This window comes from Amblyomma americanum, chromosome 2, assembly GCF_052857255.1.
Source record: "Amblyomma americanum isolate KBUSLIRL-KWMA chromosome 2, ASM5285725v1, whole genome shotgun sequence".
NCBI lineage: Eukaryota > Metazoa > Arthropoda > Arachnida > Ixodida > Ixodidae > Amblyomma > Amblyomma americanum.
In genome coordinates, this window is record NC_135498.1 from 60,582,471 (window position 1) to 60,603,862 (window position 21,392).

The following is a 21,392-nucleotide window of genomic DNA, read 5'->3' on the forward strand; positions in this document are numbered from 1 at the left end:
CGTGTAAATGCGGTTTCCGGGTATTGTACACAAAGTAGTGTGCCCACTAACCGGAAGCGCATGTGGCAAGTACGTGACAGGTTCATTGCTTCTTGCTCAAGAACCCTCCGTGCAAAGGCCGTTGTGCACGGAAACGTCTGCAGCATTAGTATGCATGAGTGATCGCTTAGGAAAAAGGCTGCCTTGCTCAAACCGCCGGTCGCCTGCTCCATGTAACAAATGCGAGCTGTGATTGATTGTACGCGTACGCGTGGCTGGCATTCGACTTCCTTTATTTACAGTTTATCGCATATTTAGGAGATAAGAGCCGGCTATGTTGAGCGTGGGAAGAACTGAGTGCTAATCGAGGATGCAAGGCTCAAAGTAGCGTGCATCGTTTTATCAATTGCTTCCACGAGCTTCGCTGTGAGAACTCCCGAGTTATACCTTTCAAAAATTTATTTAGACAGTCTATAGACTGTCCGTAGACTTCTGTCTATAATGTCTATAGATTCTCTATAGACAAACCCTGCAGAACAGTCTATAGGTAAAATATATCATATAGACAGTGTATAGACAATCTATAAATCTATGGTCATACACACTTATAGTAGACTTTTGTCTATAGACAGTCTTAGACTAAGAATAGACGAAGAGAATTATCTATAGGAATGCAATAGAGTCTATAAAGTCTAAAGACTGTCTACAGACCGTTTTTATAAGGGTTGGCCAAGAATGAGAAGCGCCCTTATGGTACAAAACACTGTCATCTCATTTTTTTTTTTACTTGGACCCCCCCCCCCCCCCCTCCCGGTGCTCTGCGAGCGGACGATGAAGCGCGCGCGTAAGAATACCTAAGACACTTTTGCCCTCCTGATTGGTTCAAGAGGTTCGTATAACTTCCACAGCTTTGAGGAAGCTTATGAGACGCAGTTTGAATGCCGCTGAAGCTCAAAGCAAAATCGTGACTGCCATGTCATTCCATTTGCATTTCCGTGGACGCTGCATAACAAACCACTCCGTGCATCTTGCCCCCCCCCCCCCCCCCCCCCAGTTGCGAAAAAACTATGCTGGCCCTTAAGTCACCTTAAGAGTGAAATGCAGTAGCATGAGATTTCACATTTGTCGCAGCTTCTGTTACATCTGTATGTGTTTGCGTCAGTTTCTTTACAATTCTCGGTCCATCAACCGCCATATTCGGACTGCTAGCAGCAGTAGCATGTATCCCTTACGCTTATTTCCATATATCACATTTTCTTCTGATTTTTGCTTTCGGTTCTCTGTATAGGTTACTGTCTAGACACTAGGTTGCACACAACCTTATGGGCAGGTTGTGATGACGTAACAAGGTCACGTGACCTCTTCCGACCGGTTATCAATTGCCACCTGTCAGGGGTGTCATGTTGCTCACAATCCGGTGGCCAGGTTTCCACCTAACACAGTGGGCATGTTGCGATGACTATGCCACAGGGTCACGTGGCCTTTCTCGACCAGTAAGGGAATTTTGATACACCATACACATACGCAATTTTGGTGGGACGACTACTCTATAGTGCTATCGCATTAAATATGACAGCAATGACAGTATCATCACCGCGTATTGAAGGTGCGATGTCTTCAGATTTGTGGTATGGACGAAGTGGGTCGAGCTTCTCAGATGCGATCGCTACACTGGTTCGACATCTTATACTGATTTGCTGACCACTGCTTCCCCATAAACAACTTAGAAGTAAAAACGATTCACCTCCTGGACAGCAGTCCCAACGACGGGTTGCCCTTGCGCTCCGCCATGTCCACCGAAAGACTTGTGGTGGCCGGACATGCAGTGTCGAAATATTAACGCAACTCGTGAATTTATTAATTGATTTTAAATATTGTAGATAAGGCTGAGAAGTATAACAACACATTTTGAGTACAATTTAAGTTAATTCCCAACGTATACAATGACTCGCTTGCGCCTTTACAGAACAATGCGACTGCTGCGCAGCGACAAATCTACATTCAGGGCGTTGTATCGCCGGTTATCCTTCCATGAGTCTGAAAACCTGTCCACTGAAGTTATCGATTCAGAGTAACCATAGTGAATGGAAAACTCCCGCTACGCTGCCGCAAAGCGTGTTCATAAGTTCAAAAGGATCAGTGCTGTCGCGCAGGCAAAGCGGATCTAACAGCTCACGCACCGTACTGGTTTCTACTTCCGGTTAACCTCCTTCCTGCCTTTCAGTCTCTTCTTCCCGCTCCTCATCACACTCTTCCAAATTTGCTTGGCTCTGGTGAAAAGAGCGGGCTGATAGCCCATGTGCAGGAACAGCTCCTTGTTCATGACCATCGTGTAGATCGAAGGGAGGAGGTTGCAGCGGTCCTTGAGCGGAACCAAAGACACGTTCGTCGCATGTCTCAACAGCCCAGTGGCGTAAACGTCGTCGATCCAGAAGAATCTCACGCGTTCGATGGCCTCGCACATACGTGCCAGCACGGACGCCCTCATGATCACGAAAGCTCCGGGGCAGTAGGGAGGGTACATGTCGTCGGGATATTCCTCTTTCGTTACGTACCACTTGCTCACTATCCCCCGATCTACAATGGGGGTACTCGAGGGGCAGCAGTGGATGCTCCGGAAGGAAGGAGAGCCAGCCGCAGGGAGGGCGCTGATGTAAGTCGCCAAATGGAACACGTTGACCATGACGTCATCGTCGATCTTGACCACCACCTCGGTCGAGTTGAGACAGCCGTTCTCCCTGAGCCACTTGGTCGCCCCGATGAACTTGTGTGTGAGGTTCCGGTATGTGTCCAGGAAGTCCAGCTGCACCATGTCACCCTCGGCATCGGCTTCTGCTTGCAGCGTGCTACGCAGCTTTTTGTCGGCCGTCTGTCCGACAAAGAACACCAACGAGGAATTGAGGAATTCAGCGATGACGGGGTCACCGACGGTATCACGTAGTAAGCGGCGCATATCGGCATGGCGCGGATCAGTGTTCACGTAGAAGAGAACACGAAGAGTCGAGCGGCAGGCGGACCTAACTTTCCAGCCCGGGACTGGTCTCTTGTTCTCCGCAGTGGTGGCGTCAGGAACCCTAGTAGAGCTGGAGACGGACACTAGTCGGACATCAAGGCTTACTCCCGGAGATGTTGGTACGGCATTGAGGAGCGTGGTTGCTGAGGTTTCGTGAGCATTCACTACAACATTGATCACTCCTTGGCAGCCTTTAAAGACGGCGCTGGAGAACGAAGTGCGATGCAGTGCGAGGCTCCCCAGCACCAAGATGAGGGTGTACGCCATCGCTCTCCTTGTGATGTTGAAGCATCTTGCCGCTAGTGCGCCTATTACTCTGGCTGCGGCTCGGAGTTGCCTGTGAGTATACGCCAAAACAACCATTCCTTTTACTCAAGGCGAAGTTTCAAAGAGCACGACCGGGACATCAGCGCTCAATTTCCAGCTTTTTCTCCCTGAAATAACGTTCAGAATCCGGCGCACAGGAGAAACAGTGGGAGGAGAGCAGTGCGCAGGGCGTTACAAAAATGGCGTCCACTGATTGATATCTGCTCTGCAAACGCCGTGCACTCACGTAGAAACCTCAGGTGTTGTCACGTAAGACCATTACGCCATTTCAGCGGTGCATTTCACTTCCGTCTTCTCCAGGAACACCCACGGTTAGCGACAGAAGCGGACTTAATGTTGTCGCGCTGCCACATCACATCCCTGCGTTCTTGCTGACGCGGATCGATGCTGATACTGCTGATGCGGCTGATGCTGATACGGCCATTCCCTTTTGTAGCGGGGGTTCACAGTGTTCTGAATCAAGCCAAGAAAAAAGAAAATATGTAAAGATATGAAAGCAGAAAAAATTCTATACCAGATGCTGTGCATTCGTCAAATAGTAAAGAAAAAAAAAGGGGGGGGGGGGCGAGTCTCTCAACAGGCTTCTCGGTTACGCCACCATGCTCAAGGCGGCGCCTTGTCGCCTCCACTGCCCTGGACTCTTCAAAGGAGACTATCGCAAGTGCACACTTGATAATCGCTTTATCGAGAACTTCTGTCATTTTTTAAGCGAGGCTTGTTTGCACTCCTTCTAACTTTCTCTCCCTTTCTCATTGTGCCTAAAGGCAAACATCTCGAATAGCAAAAAAAGACTTTTCGAGTGATGTCGCCTCTGTCTAATCTCGATGGCGATGTTGATGTCGCCTTTATTTTTGTGTCTGGTCGCTGATGCTGCTAGGCATTCGCCGCGCGCGATCTCCTCTGCTGCGCATGCGCGGAAATAGGACCTGTTGCTTCTGTGGCTCAATGGATTACCGTTGAGGTTTCGAACGTGTAAGCCAGCGATGAGAAACCCCTTTCCACTGAGAAGTTTTTTTTGGTAAAAAAGCATTAACAGCGCACAAATCATTTATCGATTTCTCCTTGGGGTGTCTTGCCTTCTAGGTTGCCTTCTGAGATGTTTTTGAGGCAAAGTAGTTGGTTTGGTATGGTTTTATGGGGTTTGAGGTCCCAAAGCGACTCAGGCTATGATGGACGCCGTAGTGGAGGGCTCCGGAAATTGTGACCGCCTGGGGTTCTTTAACGTGCATTGACATCGCACAGAACACAAGCATCTAGCATTTCGCCTCCATCTAAATGCGATCGCCGGTGAATTGGATCCGGCAACGGCCCCTCTGCGTTCGTCTAAGATCACATGCACACGGAATATCGTGCCTAAACTTATTACGTGGAGAGGACGAGGAAATGTGAACTAGCTGCATTAAAAGCAGCAAACGACCCGATCAGGCTTCTATGCAGAAATTCAGTGCTACCCGCGAAGCCGGTTCGTCGCCGAAGTGACCCACTTGTCCCGCTCCACGGCCGCTGCCCATTGCTTTCGCCTCTGTCTGACCGCAAGAAGCTTGTGGAAACTGATGCCGCTTCCTTACTTGTGCTTTGCAGAGCCACCAACCCCACCAGAACGTCATGTCATACGCACAGAAAAATTAACGTTTGCTACTGATGATGACAGCGCATGAACAGGTCGTCAGTGTCTCGGTACTTGTGAGAGGCGTGAACTTTGAGTATTCGGTTGCATGGTTACGTGAAATTACAATTAAAGATTACGCTGTCAAAATTCACTTTAACATGTTAGTCTTAACCTGAATAACCTTACGACTTGTATGCGAATAATGCTAAATTTCCAGCTTTTACATATACTGCCCCCCGCGGGTTTCTTTCGATGAATTCGCTTCAGATGCTTGGTTCATGCGTTCAGATTTGTTGCCCATGTGGTTTTAGCTGCCTCGTGTATGGAAAGAAAAAAGTTTCATTGCACGTTCTTCATTTGTGCAGAGTTGCTGATCCAGCACTCGACGGAGAGCCTGGCCCTGGAGGTTCTGCTGAACCCGGAGGTATCCACGCTGCGCCAATGTTTCAAGAACATGATGGTCTCCGGCACCACGCACAAGCACGTCATTCACGCCGGCTACGCCTTCTCTGGCACTGGCGACTGGATTCTCCAGGACGGTGTCTTCAGCGCCCGCGACGTCGAGGTGCTACTACATGACGCTGAAGTTGAGGAAGTACTGCGTCGCCAGAAGTTCCACACGCTACACGTGCACTGCTCTCCCGAGGGAAGCTGGTCTTCGCAACCTCCCACAGGCGTCAGCCTCAACCCTCCCGACATCGCGGACAGCCTAGCCGGCTCGGCGCATCTGCTCGGCTGCCTGGATGCCGTACTGACGAGCCCTCCCCTAACGAGCCTGCTGCCGTCGTCCAGCGTGGTGGGCAACATCCGTTTCCGAAGGCCGACCATGTACGTGTTTCCTGGCGGCCAGGGTGACTGCGCTCTGTTCGGTGTCACCGGCTTCACCCTGCTCGTGGACGGTGGCTTCGCGCGCAAGCCGTGCTTCTGGGAGTTTGTCCGCCACTTGGACCGCCTGGACTCGTTGCTTGTGACTCGCTTCAACCAGTTCAACTCGTGCGGGCTCACGGCGCTCGCGCAGCGGAAGGCACTCGAGCGCGTCTACCCGCAGGTCGGCCACGTCTTCTGCAACGCCGTCCGGTCGCCGTCTGACGAGGAACTCCAAAAGGACCGAGACCAGCTGCTCGTCAGTGTCGTGGCTCAAGGACTGGAGTTCCTCCAAGGAGTGCGCGAGATGGGGCTCTCGCCGCAGGCCTGCCAGAGGGATGCCCGGCCGCTCACGCTGTTCCACAAGGTGGGCCAGGGTACGCTAGAGATGTTCGTCTTGAGCCCTGGCCGCGTCACGGAGGAGGACACTTCCGTGTGCGTGCTTCTTGTGTGGCGGCCCGCCAAGGCTTCCGAACCCGTCACGCGCATTCTGTTACCGGGCAGTGCGCCTCAGAGTGTCATCTTCGATGGGCTCAGCAAGCTGGGTCATCTTGCCGTGCTTAGGAGTCGCGCTGTGACTGCAGAAGAGCGCTTGGGACTTAAGAGGCCGAAAGTTCAGGACAAGCCACTGCGGGCGACGTCGGTGCCTCCGAGACCAAGCGTCGCCAAGAGAGCAGCAGCAAAAGGAGAGTCGCCGTCCCCTTCGCCAACACCTCCACTTCCTGAAAAGACAAAACCGAAAGTTCACACAAACAGGTCCGTCGACTCCTTGCCTAAAAAGCAGGATGAAGTTAAAAGGCCGCCAGCAAAACCTACAAAGAGGGAGCCGAGGAAACCAGCTGCTGACAAAACCGAGGCTAAAGAGGAGAAGGTTGCCAAGGTTACCACCAAAGTTTCTGCGAAAGAAACCGAAACGACACCCGACAAAGAAAAAATGGTCGAGAAACTAGGAGAAAACGAAGTGGATAACGTCGAAGAGAAGGATATTAGCAAACTCATCAATGACAAACCGCTCAAAAAGCTTCCAGTCGAAATCGAAAAAATAGATCCGAAAGCGCAAGAAGAAATCGTCGCCAAAGTTGAGGAAAAAGTCAGTGCGAAGCGCGAGCTAAAGAAGGCTACACCAACGAGACCACCAGCCAAGAGTAAAGGTGCGAAAGACGTTACCAACAAGATGGCCGTCGAAGGCAAAACAGTCGCGCGCAAGAAGGCAGAGCCTACAAAGGCGAAACCACGGCCAGTTGTTGCTCCTCCTACAAGACCTATGGTTCGGGATTCTAGGTCCAAATCTCCATCGAGTTCAGCGTCTAGTTCACCCAAGCGCGCTCCTCCGAAGCCTGCGAGTGAAAGACCAGTCAGGTCAGTAAGGGGAGGTGTCCGGGCAGCGAAGCCTACCCCTACAGAACCGGCGAAAGTCACTGAAGGCGAAAAACCCGTAGTCACGGAGAAACCTACGGCCCAAGTAAAGCCAGACAAGAGAATTGAGATCGTAACGCAGTCTGGCGACGAAAGCTCCGGGTCTAAGGAAGCCATAGAGGAGAAAGCAGCAACTGAAGCCACTAAAGAAGACAAGCCTTTTATTGAGCCTTCCAGTAGCGATGAAAGTAAAAAAGATGTCGAAAAACAAAAGCCCGCCGCAATAGCGGACGAAGTTCCAATCAAAGCGGTACTTCTCGGAACAGCGCACGCCGCGGCACCCGATGAAGATGTTCAAAAAGCGCTAACGCGGCCCTTCGAGAAGGAGATCGCTGACGCTGAAATGTGGCCCACAGCTGGCGATACCAAAGATGCAGCGGAGCCAGGACACGCCATGTCTCCAGAACCTACTATATCCGCGTCGTCGGAGGGAGTGCCGTCACTTGTTGATGAGGTTATCGACGTCTCACTGCAAGCCGATTCATCCGCCGCGCGACCGATCACCGAGCCCGACCTCAGTCAGGTCCATGCCCTCTCCAGCGGACAGCGAACTCCGGACTCTCTGGACACGCCGCGCGAAGTCGGAGACGGCACTGCGCCTTCCTCTAGAGACGAGATTCTTGACGCCATGGAAAAGCACCGCCTAGTCTCCAGGGAGCAGGTTCTCGAAATCAAGAGGAGGGACTCCGTCGACTCGATTGAGGGCGAAATTGCCGCGGACGAGGAGGAAGTGCCTCATGAAACTGAGGAAGCTGAGCAAAAAGAAACTGAAAAATTGCCGCAGCCTAGCTTGACAGATAAAACCACCAGTGACATAATGCCACAGGCACAAGAGCGTCCCAGTGATGTTGCACCGTCCGACACTGTGCCGGAACCGGACGAAACCAAAGAGGCTGGCCTTCGAGAAGAACCAACACCAGACGTTCCCGTTTCCGCAGAGTCTGTCAAGGAACGCTTGGAGCTTCCCTCTCCTGCTTTGGAGAGTACATCAGATGAAACGAAACCGGGTCAGCTTGATGAACTGATCACTGAACCTCCAGTTCCTTCAGATGACGATAAGGCGAAGGCATCTGCAGCAAGTGTGCCAGAAGGCGAGGAAGAAATTGTGGTTACACATATTGAAGAGAAAAAGGAAAGTTTGCCGTTAGGCGAGGTTAATGCACTTGGTGAAATAAAGTTGGATGATATTCAAGAAAAACCACTCCCAGAACACACTCCAAAAGAGCCCAAGCAAGATGCGGGTACCGCTCCTGAAAGCCTCGAGAAAGAGCCACCACTGGAAGAAGACCTGCAGTCGCCTGCTGATAGCAAGTACATACGCGATGAAATGAAGGAAAAGGAAGTTGAAGTGGGACCTGTTGGAGAGCATGATGTCTCGCCCAGACATGAAGAGCCAAACGTGCTTGAGAGCGCCACCAAAGAGACTGCTGACGTGACCACTGTCGATGCCGAGCCACTTAAGAGAGAACTACAATTACAGAAACCGAAAGAACTGACCAGTGAACCCACGCCTGCTGTCGATGAACACAAACTGGATGAAATAGAACCAGCTGAGCTTAAAGAGCCGACTTCAGAGTCTCTGGTGTCGCTCCAGCCCGAGTCTGCTAAACCTGCCGAGCGTGAAGATGCGCCGAAAGAAATACCGCAGTTGGAAAAGCTGGAACCACATGCTCTTGAACCATCAGGAACGGCAGGCGAATGGGAAACGAGTAAAATAGAGCCAGCTAAGCGTGAAGAAATAAAGGCTGAGCCTCCTTCTCTTCAACCAGACAGAGAAGCTGAAGTTCCTGTCAGCACTGAGACAGAAGTGGAACAAAAGGCTCCGCATATTGATGACTTTAGCCAAAAAGAGCCCCAGCTGGTGAAGCCAGAAGATCTCACGCGTGAACACATCTTACCGCTTGTTGAAGAGCGTGCAGCGGCTGAATTAAAGTCGGATATGACTGCAGAAACTATGGCAAAGACTATTGTTACACCTGAACACAGAGAGCCTGATGCTGCCATAACTGGACTCCCTGAGAGTGCCGATGACGTAGCTGCTGAACCTGAAGATCTTAAAGAGAAGAAGCCGTTTGTAACGAAGCCTGAAGAGCACATCCGTGACCTACCATCACCTACTGCGGAAGAGCACAAGCCGGGCGGCGAAGAGAAGGAAGAGCCTGCTGCTTTGCCCGAGCATGCAGAGTCTGAAATTCCTGTGAGTCCTGTACCAAAGGATGAAGAAGCAGCTGCAAAGCCTGACGATGCTGAAGCGCAGGAACCACATTTGGAGAAGACAGAAGACAGGGGCCGTGATGTTTCATCGCCTACTGCCGACAAACCTAAAGTGGTTGAAACAAAGCCGGATGAGATTCCAGAAGCGAAAGAGGAACCTACTGTTTTGCCTAAACATGAAGCGCCCGAGGCTGCTGAAAAAGCAGACACCGAGCCTGAAGGTCCCAAAAAGGTAGAAGCGGACTTGAAAAAATTTGATCAGGGCACTGATCGCGTATCACCTGCTGTCACCGAGTATACTACAACTGAAACAGAAGAAAAAGAACCTGAAAAATTGAAGGGAGAACCTGCTTCTTTACCTGAACACGAAGAGCCCCAGCCTACGGTCAGCCCTGTGCCGGAGGTAGTTGAGAAAACACCTCGCGAGCAAGACTATCTGAAAAAACAGGAACCGCAATACGAGATAAAGGAAGACCTCGGCAGTGATCTTCCACTTGTAGCGGACGAGCACAAAGCAGATGAACTCCAGCAACTTGAAGAAGCAGAATCGAAAATAGAACCGGCTGGTGAAGTGGAAGCAGTCGTTAGTCCTGCCACAGAGACGGCTATTGAGCCCTCTGATCTGAAACAGCAAGAACCGCATATTGAGGGGCCAGATGACCGCCATCGTGCTTTCCTGCCATCTGATGTCGACGACCATGAGCAGAAGGCACTTTCGCCGGCTGAGGTTAAAAAACCGGCTGCGGCTGAGCCTCTTTCCCTTCAGCAGGAACAGCTAGAGACTGCTGTCAGTCATGTGACAGAGGGCGTGGAAAAAACAACTGCCGAGCCTCAGCGTGCAGAAGATAGTGAAGAGCACTTCAAGAAACCAGAAGACCATGGCCGTGACCTCCCGTCGCCTGGTGTCCACGATCACAAAGTCGATGAATTGATGCCAGATGACCACGAAATGCCGGCGGAAGCTACCGTTCCGGCCGAGGACGCAGAGCTAGAGCCGCGCGTGAGTCTTGTGCCAAAAGCTGATGAAAAAGCAGCTGCCAAGGTAGTGGACGCCAAAGGAGAGGAGCCGCATTTGGAGAAACCGGGAGAGTATGGTCATGACGTTCCGTCACCTTCAGTCGACGAGGATAAACTAGATAAATTGGAGCCTACAGAAAAGGAACCTGAAGCAGCACGTGCCGTTGCACCTGATCTCCCTGATCTCAAAGGACCCGAGGCTTCTGTGAGTGCCACGACTGAACCTGCGGGAAAAGCAACGGTCGAACCTGAAGATCTTAGGGAGGGCGAAAAGCATAGAGAAAAACCTGAAGACCACGGCGTTGATCTCTCACCACCTGCTGTCGCCGAGCATAAACTGAGTGACATGAAAATAACAGAAGCTGAAGAGCCGAAGGCAGAAAAAGAACTTTTGTCTGAGCATGTGCTCAAGCCTGCTGAAGCTCAGGAACCTGAGGATCGTAAAGAAAAAGAGCCACAACTGGGGAAACCTCAAGACTACGACATTGATCGTGGATCTCCTGCTGTTATCGAACATAAACCGAGCGAAGTGAAAGCAACTGAACCTGCAGACTTGGGAAGTGAACCTGAGGCTTTGCCTGAGCATGAACAACTCAAGCCTGCTGTCAGTCCCATTTCAGATATTCCTGACAGAATGGCTCCAGAAAGGGAAGACGTCACAAAAGAGGAGCCGCTCTTGGAGAAGATGGGAGATCACGTCGGCTATCTCCCAGAGCCTTCTGTCGACGAACATGAGCCGGTGAAATTATTGCCTACTGAAACTGAGTCTAAGGAAGAAATTGCAGCTGCGCCTGAGTTTAAAGAGCCGGAGACTGCTCTCAGTCCCGCGACCGAGGCTGCGGGTAAGGCTCCAGGCGAACCTGGAGATCTTAAAGAGAAGGAACCCCATGAGGCGAAGCCTCAGGAACACGGCGTTGATCTAGATTCACCAGCGGTCGCTGAGCATAAGCCGATAGAGATGACAACAGAACCTGAAAGAACTAGAACAGAGCCAGCCGCTTTGCCCGAATATGAAGAGCCCAAGCCTGGTGTGAGTCCAGCGGGAGATGTTGCTGACAAAGCCGCTCCCGGTAAGAAAGGTTTCATAAAAGAAAAACCCCACTTAGAAAAGAAGAAAGATGACAGTCGTGATATCCCGTCACCTTCTGTGGTCGAGCATGAGCCCGAGGAAATGAAACCTGCAGACACTAAGCCTAAAGCAGAACCACCTTTAGTGGCAGAACATGATGAGCTCGACGTTGCTGTGAGTCCTGTGACCGCGGCTCCGGGAAAAAAAGCTGCCGAACATGAACATGAACACCTGGAAGAGAAGGAGCCTCAAAGTAAGAAGCCTGAAGACCACGACGATGACCTCATATCACCAGCTCTTGGTGAGCCAAAACCTAGTGAAATGAAGAAGACAGAACCTGAAGAAATGAGGGCAGAACCAGCTTCTTCGCCAGAGCATAAAGAGACAAGGCCTCTTGAGAGTACAATGGAAGACGTGTCGGAAAAAACAGTTCCCGAAAAGAAAGATCTCACAAAAGAGCCACATTTTGAAGAGAAGGAAGACCATGGCCTTGATCTCACACAACCTTTTATCGACAAGCTTGTGCCGGGGAAATTACTGCCGACTGAAGCCGAACCTGAAACAGAACCTACTGGCGCCCCTGATCTCCAGGAGCCCGAGGCTCCTGTGAGCGCCGTGACTAAGGCTGCAGGAAAACAAGCTGACGAGCCTGAAGGTCTTAAAGAGGAAGAACCGCTCCTGGAGAAATCTGAAGAGCTCGGCGTTGGTCTGGAGTCACCAGCAATTGTTGAGCTCAAACCGAGTGAAAAGGAAACAGAACCTGAAGGAACGAAACCAGAGTCAGCCGCTTTGCCAAAGCACGAAGAGCCCAAGTCTGTTGTGAGCCCAGCGGGAGAGCTTGCCGACAAAGCAGCCCCCGAAAAGAAAGTTTTCATAAAAGAAGAACCGCACTTAGAAAAGAAGGGAGAGGACGGTCGTGACATCCCTTCACCTTCTGTCGTCGAGCATGAGCTGGAAAAAGTGAAGCCAGCAGACATTAAGCCTTCAGCAGAACCGCCTTTAGTGGCAGAACATGATGAGCTCGAGGCTGCTGTGAGTCCTGTGACCACGGCTGCGGGAAAAAAAGCTGCCGAACCTGAACACCTGGAAGAGAAGGAGCCTCATAGTGAGAAGCCTGAAGATCACGACGCTGATCTCGGATCGCCAACTCTTGGTGAGCATGAACCAAGTGAAATGAAGACGACGAAACCTGATGAAGTAAAGGCAGAACTAGTTTCTTCGCCAGAGCCGAAAGAGCCCAAGTCTGTTGTGAGCCCAATGGTAGACGTTTCGGAGAAAACGGCTCCCGAAACGAAAGGTCGAACAGAAGAAGAGCCGCGCTTGGAGAAGAAAGACCATGGCCCTGATCTCACAGAACCTTCCGCCGACAAGCTTATGCCGGAGAAATTACTGCCGACTGAAACTGAACCTCAAGCAGCACCTACTGGTGCTTCTGAGCTCGAAGAGCCCAAGCCTGCCGTGGGCACAGTGACCGAAGCTCCAGTAAAAAAAGCTGGCGAACCTGAAGATATAACGAAAGAGGAATCGGATAGTGCAAAACAGGAAGACCGTGGCATTCCATCACCTTCGGTCGACGAGCAGGAGGCGGGTGAATTAAAGCCGTCAGAAACCGAGCCTAAAACAGAGCCTGCTGTTACACCTGTGCTCGAAGAGTTCAAGGCTGCGGTCAGCTCCGTGACTGAATCTCCTGAAAAGAAGGGCGCCGAACCTGAAGATTTTAAACAGAAGGAACCGCACTTGGAGAAGCCTGAAGGCAGTGGCATTGATTTCGGGTCACCCACTGTTCCAGAACGTAAATCAAGTGAGACGAAAGCCACAGAACCTGAGAAATCTGGAATAGAACCAGCTTCTTTGTCTGAGCATAAAGAACCTAAGCCTGCTGCGAGTTCCTTGTCCGAAGCTACTGACAAAGCGGCTCCTAAAACAGAAGACCTCACAGAGCAGACACAACTGCTCGACGAAAAGCAAGTCCAGGGCCATGATATCCTACCCCTGTCTGCGCACGACCATAAGGCAGATGAATTAAAACCGACTGACGTTGAAAAAGCGAAAGAAATTTTTGTTTTTCCCGAGGACAAAAAGCCTCAGGCTGCTGTAAGTCCTCCGTTGTATGCTGAAGACATAACTGTCCAGCCTGAAAAATCAAAGGAGCATGAAATTTTTACGGAGAAGCCAGAGGACGAGTTGGTTTCCGAGCCTGAGGATCTCAAAAAAGAGCCGCGCTTTGATGAACCTGAAGACCACGACCGTGATTCTCGATTACCGCTTGTCGACGAGCACAAAGCAAAGAAAATGGAAATTACAGCACCTAAAGACCTGCAAGCAGAATCTCCAGATTCCCCGCAGCGCAAGACACCTGAAGCTGCTAAGAGTCCTTTGCTAGGGGTCTCCGCCGAAACATCTCCCGAACCAGAACGTCCAAAGAGCGAAGAACCCCTTTTGGGGGAGACGGCACTTCGTGATGGTCTTGAATCACCTGCTGTCGACAGCTACAAACCGGATGAATTAAAGTTAGCTGGAATTGAAGAACCCACTGTTCTGCCTGAGCACGAAAAGCCCCAGACTGCCGCCGTTCTCCCGTCAGAAGTGGTTGAGAAGACGGACGCAGAGCCTGAAGATCTCAAAAAGCAGAAGCCAGACGTAGAAAAGCGGGAAGACTACGGCCGTAGTTTCCAATCACCTGCTGTCGATGACTCTAAATATGGTGACCTCATGCCGACTGACTTTGCACAAACGATTGAGAAAGCTGTTGCTTCCCCTGAGCACAAAGAGTCTGAGGTCCCTGCGAGTCCACTAGGAGAAGTTGCCGGCAAAACAGTTGCTGAGCCTGAAGATCTTAAAATGCTGGAATCGCATTTTGAACACCCAGAACACGAAAAGCCTGAGGCGGCCTTGAGTCCAGTGCCAAAGGTTTCTGACAAAGCTGCTCCCCAACCTGCTGATCTTCATTATCAGGAACCGAAAATGGAAGGTGCGGAAGATCGAGTCCGTGATTTCCCGTCACCTACTGACGACAGCCATAAGACGGCTGAATTTAAGCCAACTGAGACTGGCGATTCTAAAGTAGACTATGGTGTTCTTCCCGAGCACAAAAAGCCTGAAGAAGCCGTGCGTCCCATGCCAGAAGTAGTTGAGAAGACATCTGTCCAGCCTGAAAACCTCAAAAAACAGGAACCACACCTAGAGGAGCCTGATGACCGCCTCCATGATCTTCCATTAGCTGACCTCGAGCACAAAACGGGTGAATTCAAGCCGCAGGAGCGTGAGGAAGCTGGCGAAAAACCTGCTGTTCTGACCGATCAAGCTCAGCCCGAGGCACCTTCAAGTCCCGAGCCGAAGGCAGACGACAAACTAGCTATAAAGTCTGAGGAGACCAAAGAGCAGAAACCGCATTTGAAGGAACCGGAAGATCACGGCCCCGATATCCTGTCACCTGCTGCCGATGAACATAAGCAGGGCAATTTAACGTCGACTGTATTTGAACCTGAAGCAAAGCCTACCGTTTTGCCTGAACAAGAAGAGCAAGAGTTTCCTGTGAGTCCAGTATCCAAAGGTACCGACAAAGCAGTTTCTGAGTCAGAAGATCTTCAAAAGAAGGAAGCACACTTGGAGGAACCCGAAAGCCATGGCATCGAGCCCACTGTGAGTTCCCTACTAGAAGTTGCCCAAAAACCGGCTCACGAGCGAGAAGATTCGAAAAAGGAACCAATCTTTGAGAAGGAAGACCGAGATCATGAGCCTTCATTTGCTGCTGACGAGCATAAAGTTGATGAGTTTAAGCCGACTCATATAGCAGGATTGAAAGCAGAACCTGCTGTTCTCCCTGAGCACAAAGAGCCTGAGGCAGTTGTGAGTCCCATTTCAAAGGCTGCCGAGAAGGGGGCCGCCCAGCCTGACGATCTTCAGAAGCAGGAACAGCATTTAGAGAGACCTGAAGATTACAATCGTGATCTCTCATCACCCGGTGTCGACGAGCACAAAGCGGATGAGTTCAAGCCAGACGAGTGCGAAGATGCGAGGGCGGACCAGGCTGTTGTGAGCGAGAGGGTAAAGCCACAGACACCTGAAAGTCCCATGCAAGAAGTTGAAGGAATAGTTCAAAAATATGAGCATGATAAACAGCAGGAACCTCACTTAGAGAAGCCAGATCACGTCCCTTGTATTCCATCTCCGGCTCTCGATGAACAGGAACCTGCCGAACACAAGCCGGCTGGCCGTGAGGAACCGCGGGTAGAGCCTGATCTACCACCCGAGCATGAAGAGCCCGAGGTACATGTCATTCTAGCCCCAAGGGACACTGATATAGCAGCAACCGAGGCTGAAGATAAGAAGCGGGAACCGCTATTAGGGAAGCCTGAAGACCGAGGCCATCAAGTGGCACCACCCTGTGTCGACAAGCATAAACCGGGTGAGTTGAAGCCTGATGTCACTGATGAAGCGGGCGCTAAAACTGCAGCTTTTCACGACCATGAAGAGCCCAAAGATGGTGTCAGTGCAATACCAGAGGCCACAGAAAAGCAGCTGCCCGCGGCTGAAGATGTTAAAAAGGGTGATGCGCACTTGGAGAAGCCAGATAGCCTCGCCCGTGAGCTCCCGTCGCCTTCTGTCGACGAGGTTAAGCCAAGTGAATTTATATCGGCTGAGCTCGAAGAACCGAAAGCGCAACCTACTGAACTGCCCAAGCACGAGCATCCCGATGTAGCTTCAAGTCCCGTGCCGGAGGTTTCTGAAAAACCCAGCGTCGAGCCTGCTGATTTAGAACAAGGAAAAGTACACTTCGTGGAGCCTGAACTCCCACAAAGAGTTGTCGATGAACCTGAACTACGCGAAGTGAAGCCAGATGAGCTTGAGCAACAGACTGCCGGTCGTGTTTTTTCTGAGCGCAAAGACCCCGGCACAGTTGGGTTTTCCGTTCCAGAGGCTGCCGATAAAGAGGCACCCGCATCGGAATATCTTAAAAAACTTGAACCGCACTTGGAGAGACCAGTGGAGCAAGCACGCCAAAGCCCATCACCTACCGTCGACGAACTAAAGCCGGAAGAAGGGAGACCCGCTGAGCCTGATGAACTCGACGCTGATTTCCTCCAGCAAAAAACTCCAGAGGTTGCTTCGAGCCCGCTGCCGGAGGTTGGCGGCGAAACGGAGCTTGCGCCTGACCATGAAAAAAAGCAGAAACCAGGGTTGGAGGAACCTGAGGACCATGTGAGCGATCTTCCGTCACCTGCTGCCGACGAACCTAAACAGGAAGAATTTAAACCACATGAGAGCAAGGGACTGGAAACGGCTCCTTCCATTTTTTCTGCGCGCAAAGAGCCCGAGTCTGCTTTTCACTCAGTGCCAAAGGCTGCAGACATAACTCCTACTGTGCCTGAAGACATTAAAGACCAGGAAGGGCACCTCGGGAAGCCGGAAGAACCCACCCGCGATATAGCGTCAACTGCCGACCACCATATGCCGGATGACTTGGTGCTTGCTAAGCCTGAAGAACAAGAGCCCACACCAGCTGTTTTCTCTGAACGCAAGGAGCCCGAAAGTGTCTTGCGTCCTGTGCCCGAGGACGCGGACAAGAAGGCAGCCATGACAGAAGATCTTAAAAAGCACGAGCCACACTTGGAGCAGCGAAAAGACCATGCCCAAGAACTCACATCAGCTCCTCTTGACGCAGATAAGACAGGTGATTTCAAGCGGGCTGAGCTTGAAGAGCAAGGTGTTGAGCCTAAGGTTCTGTATGAACACAAAAAGCCTGAATTTTCTGCCAGTACTACGCCTGACACAGCCGACGAATCAGCGGCCGCTCCTGAAGATCTTAAAAAACACGAACCACAGTGGGAGGAGCCAAGAGATGAGCCCCATGATCTTGTTTCGCCTGAACCTCGCGAATTCCTGCCCGCTGACGTTGAAGAACGAAGCGCAGAACCTGCTGTTTTGCCAGAGTACAAAGATACCCAAGCTCGTGTGAGTGCTGTGCCTGACGCGGTCGACAAATCGGTGGCCTCGCCTGAGGGTCTTAAAAGATCGGAACCGCCCTTGGAAGATCGCGACCATTCGCCTGTCGTTGACGAGCATGAAGTTGTCGAAAGGGAGCCGGCTATGCCTGGCGAACCAACTAGGACACCTGCTGTTTTTCCCGATCACGAAAAGCATGAAGCTGCTTTGGGGACCGTACCTGAAGTTACCGACAAAAAAGCAGCTGTACCTGAATTTTCCAAGGAGCAAGCAACATACTTGGAGGAACCTAAAGACCATAGCCATAGTGTCTCTTCACCTGGCGCTAACGAACAAAAACCGCAGGAACCGGAGACGGCTGAAGTTCAAAAACCAGAGACGGAGCCTATATTGTTTGAACTCAAAGAATCGGTTGTGGCTCCGAGTACGGTGGCAGAGGTTGCCGACAGCAAAGCGGCCGAACGTGAGGACTTTGAGCAGGAACCGCAATTGCAAAAACCTGAACACAGCGGCCGTGATTCTCCGTCAGCTGTCGACGAGCATATAACTGATGAACAGAAGCCGGATGAGCTTAAAGAACCCAAGACTGAACCTGGTGCTTTGTCAAAACCCAAACAACCAGAGGAGGCAGGGATTCAAGTACCAGAGTCTGTCGACAAAAAGGCGTCGGTGCCTGACGAAGTCAAAGAGCAGGAACCGCGCCTAGAGAAGCCGGAAGATCACGGCCGTGACCTGCACTTGTCTGCTGCTGAGGGGCATATACTGGATGCACTTAAGCGGGATGAGCTCGAACCGGCTACCCCGCCGCATCGCCATGAACCCGAAGTGCCTGTCCCTCACGACGTAAAGCCGGACTCAGGACAATCGCCAACTGAGGTTTCAGTGGTTCATGAGCATGAACCTGGTGCAGAACCTTCAGGGAAACTACCTAAATATAGCTCGTTTGATGCAGAAGGGATAGTTACGACCCCTGGTGAAGAAATGGTTGACGAGACAACCGGTAGTGTCAAGGACGAACATGAACCTCGGAAATCTATTACAGAAGTTCAAGAAATTGAAGATTACGAACCCCAAGTTGAAGAAGCTGAGCTCCAAGGAATAGTCACCTCCCCGCGGCAGTCTGTCACTGACAGTGTTCAAGGTTTGCCTGTTGACTCAGGGGAAGATGAAAAATACGAAGGAATACGTATTACCGAGCTTCCGGGCATACATCAAGAAGAACACATCTGCAAAGCAGGACAAGAGCTGCCGTCCGACGTTTTGAAGGATAGCGACCAAACTCTACTTCAGGATACTGCCGAAAAGCAGCCTAGCGACACCGATTCATATGACGCCACATCACCAAAACCAGAAGTGCCTCGCTCAAGCTCTGTTACGGAGGATTATGAAGCACTTGAAGCAACTACTTTGATTCCGGAGGTTGACGGCACGATCGCTGAAGACCTCATTGCTGCTAAAGAAAAGGCTCAGCAGCAGCTTCAAGATTACACAAAGGACGGCACGTTATCGCTTGTTTGCCCCACAAGCGTAATAGAAAGTGATGTTACCTTGGAAACCAGCACGAAGGACATCGCCGCTCAACTTAAAGAGGAAATTCCTGATACTGCCGAACAAAGGAAAAGCTTCCCTGATATTGAAAAGGTTTCTGAGCTCACTGATGACAGTTATGATCCACTTAAACATACGTCACAGCATCTTTTTCAAGACCGCAGCGAAGGAGCCCTGTCGTCAGAGGACCACTTACGTTCAGCTGAGCCAACCATTGATCATAGGGTACAGCTTCCTTCTGATGCTAGGGAACGTACTGACAGTTCTGAAGACGTTCATGGGTCACGTAAAGCAGAGCCTGACAAGGCAACTGCACCTCCACACGATCAAGTCTATTTTGAGGACGAGCAAGAAATCATGAAAGTTGTTCAAGTGTCGCCGAAATCACCGGAACTGAAAAAGGATCTGCCATCGTCTAAAGTGCCTGAAGCAGAAGAGGCAGAACCGCTGAAGCGGCAATCTGCGGACGGGTTGCCCGAGACGAAGTCAGACATCACCGAAAAACAGCCACTTTCTTCAGCAGAGACATGTCCGCCAACATCAAAACCAACAGGTCCCGAAGTCACAGAGGCGGTTTCTCACGATACCCCGAAAGGTAGCGAGGCTGAACCTGTCCCTTCACCGGAAGGCCACGAATGTAGCAAGCAAGAAGGAGCACCCGGCGCAACTGCTGCTACTCCTGTCGAGCCACCGCAAGCCGACCATGGTAAAATGCCTGCCACTGAAGACGCCAAAGGCAGCGGGGAACTCGAGCCGTCCCCTCCACTCTCAGAAACAAAACATTACCCTAGTGAAGAGAAGCTACCCGATACGACGCGAACAGATGAAGCAACGTCTCTCCCCGCTTACAGTGAGCGCAGCATGGTAGGTGCCGCACCAGCCGAGACGTCATCTGGTAAAATTGGCGACGTTTGGGAACCAAGCGAAGTGCCTCATAAAGAAAAACCACAAGACAAATGCCCCACACCGGAGCTAGCTGAACCGCCACAGCCCACAGCCAGTTCTAGTGCAGGACCTGTAGAAGCGCCATTGCATCCAAGCACCAAGCCTTATGATACTAACGCTCAAATCGCTTCCCAGGAAGACCGTGATGTACCCGACAGCAAAGAAAAACGGGACGACATGCTGCAGGCCATCCAGGCTGAAAGCGTTACTCACAAAGATGCCACGCCTTTGGACGCTTCTCGGGAACCTCGAAAGGAAACTGAGCTGCAAACAGACACGGTCAAGGAAGCTGCTCAGCCTAGTATAGTAAAGGAAAAGGCGGATGTTGGAGACGATTTTGCCATTCAACCCGACAGAAAAGCTCAAGAAGTGCCAGAAGATGCGTGCCTTAAATCAACCGATGCTTCGACGCCCAAAGATGGTGCTCAGAGCACCAGTCTCGCACCGGAAACTGTGGGAGATGGAGGCAGAGCGCCCACCAGTACAGAAGGTTTAGAAAGTGACCCCTGTAGGGGAGACATTACTCTTCCATGTGATGCAAGTGTTGTGGCACAAACCACGGCTGCCATTACGGTTGAAAGAGAGATAATCAAGCCGGACTTGCACCTGCCGTTGGAAGCTCCTGCTGCAGTTGGCGGCGCCTACAGTAAAGCGAGGGAACTCTTAGATGAATTTGTGAGCGGCGTGGATTCTACAAGCCCTGGAGGTGCAATATCAACGGGAAGCCCAAAGAGCTCTGTGAGTGAAGAATCAGTTCCTAGTGTTGTACCAAAAGATGATGGTGAAGACGCCTCTGCTAAAGAAAAGGAACGTGATGACAAGACATGTGACGAAGACGTTGCTCCGTGTAGTGGAGTCACGACGGGGTATGACTTTAGGTCGCCTTCAGAAGTCCTCAAGAGGGACTTCCTTGAAGAAACGTCAAACACGCTCGGTAAGGACGTGTACAGAAGTATAGTAATGTTGTCCCCGTCACAAGACGAGGAAGGCAGACGTCTTCTAGAAATAGTAAAAAGCCAACTCATCTGTGACGATTCTACGTGTTTCGATGTGACCACCGGAAAAGAGGACCTTCCTGGGACAAAAGATATACCACCAGCTGATTCCACAAAAGATGTAACTGACAGACACGTTGCAGGCCGTAGTAGTGAAGAAACGAAGTTATCTTCAGAGTCAGTTGAGAAAGACGATGAAATGCTTGCACACATTATGGATCAAATCACCAAAGAGGAATCGCATGATGTGACTCTAGCTGTGCCGCAAAAACTACAAATTTCGGAAGGTACTGACGAAAAGCCTTTGAGCTTAGCACAAGACGATAAAGTCGAACCTGTCTCCCATGCTGACATTCCTTTAAGCTCCCAGGACCAGCGCAGACTCTCAAGCCCTGAGCAATTACCCTTGGAAGGTAAATATGATCTGTCTCGCAGTTATGGGTGTTTAAT

The 21,392-nt window shown here is 51.1% G+C and overlaps 2 protein-coding genes across 2 annotated transcripts in view; one reads left to right on the forward strand and one right to left on the reverse strand.

Moving 5' to 3' along the window:
• Positions 1-21,392, forward strand: part of LOC144121313 (uncharacterized) — a 143,897-nt gene that overhangs the window by 112,048 nt on the left and 10,457 nt on the right. The window contains exon 3 of the mRNA XM_077654467.1: positions 5,294-21,355. Coding sequence (XP_077510593.1) covers positions 5,294-21,355 — 16,062 coding nt within the window. The remainder of the gene's footprint in view (positions 1-5,293; positions 21,356-21,392) is intronic.
• LOC144118600 (beta-1,3-galactosyltransferase 5-like) lies at positions 1,863-3,684 on the reverse strand. Its single transcript, XM_077651493.1, has one exon. The coding sequence runs from the start codon at positions 3,353-3,355 to the stop codon at positions 2,171-2,173; it is 1,185 nt and encodes a 394-aa protein (XP_077507619.1). The 5' UTR covers positions 3,356-3,684; the 3' UTR covers positions 1,863-2,170.

Excerpts from the sequence above, each read along its gene's own strand:
- LOC144118600 (XM_077651493.1), bottom strand. The coding sequence starts at position 3,355 with ATGGTTGTTTTGGCGTATACTCACAGGCAACTCCGAGCCGCAGCCAGA.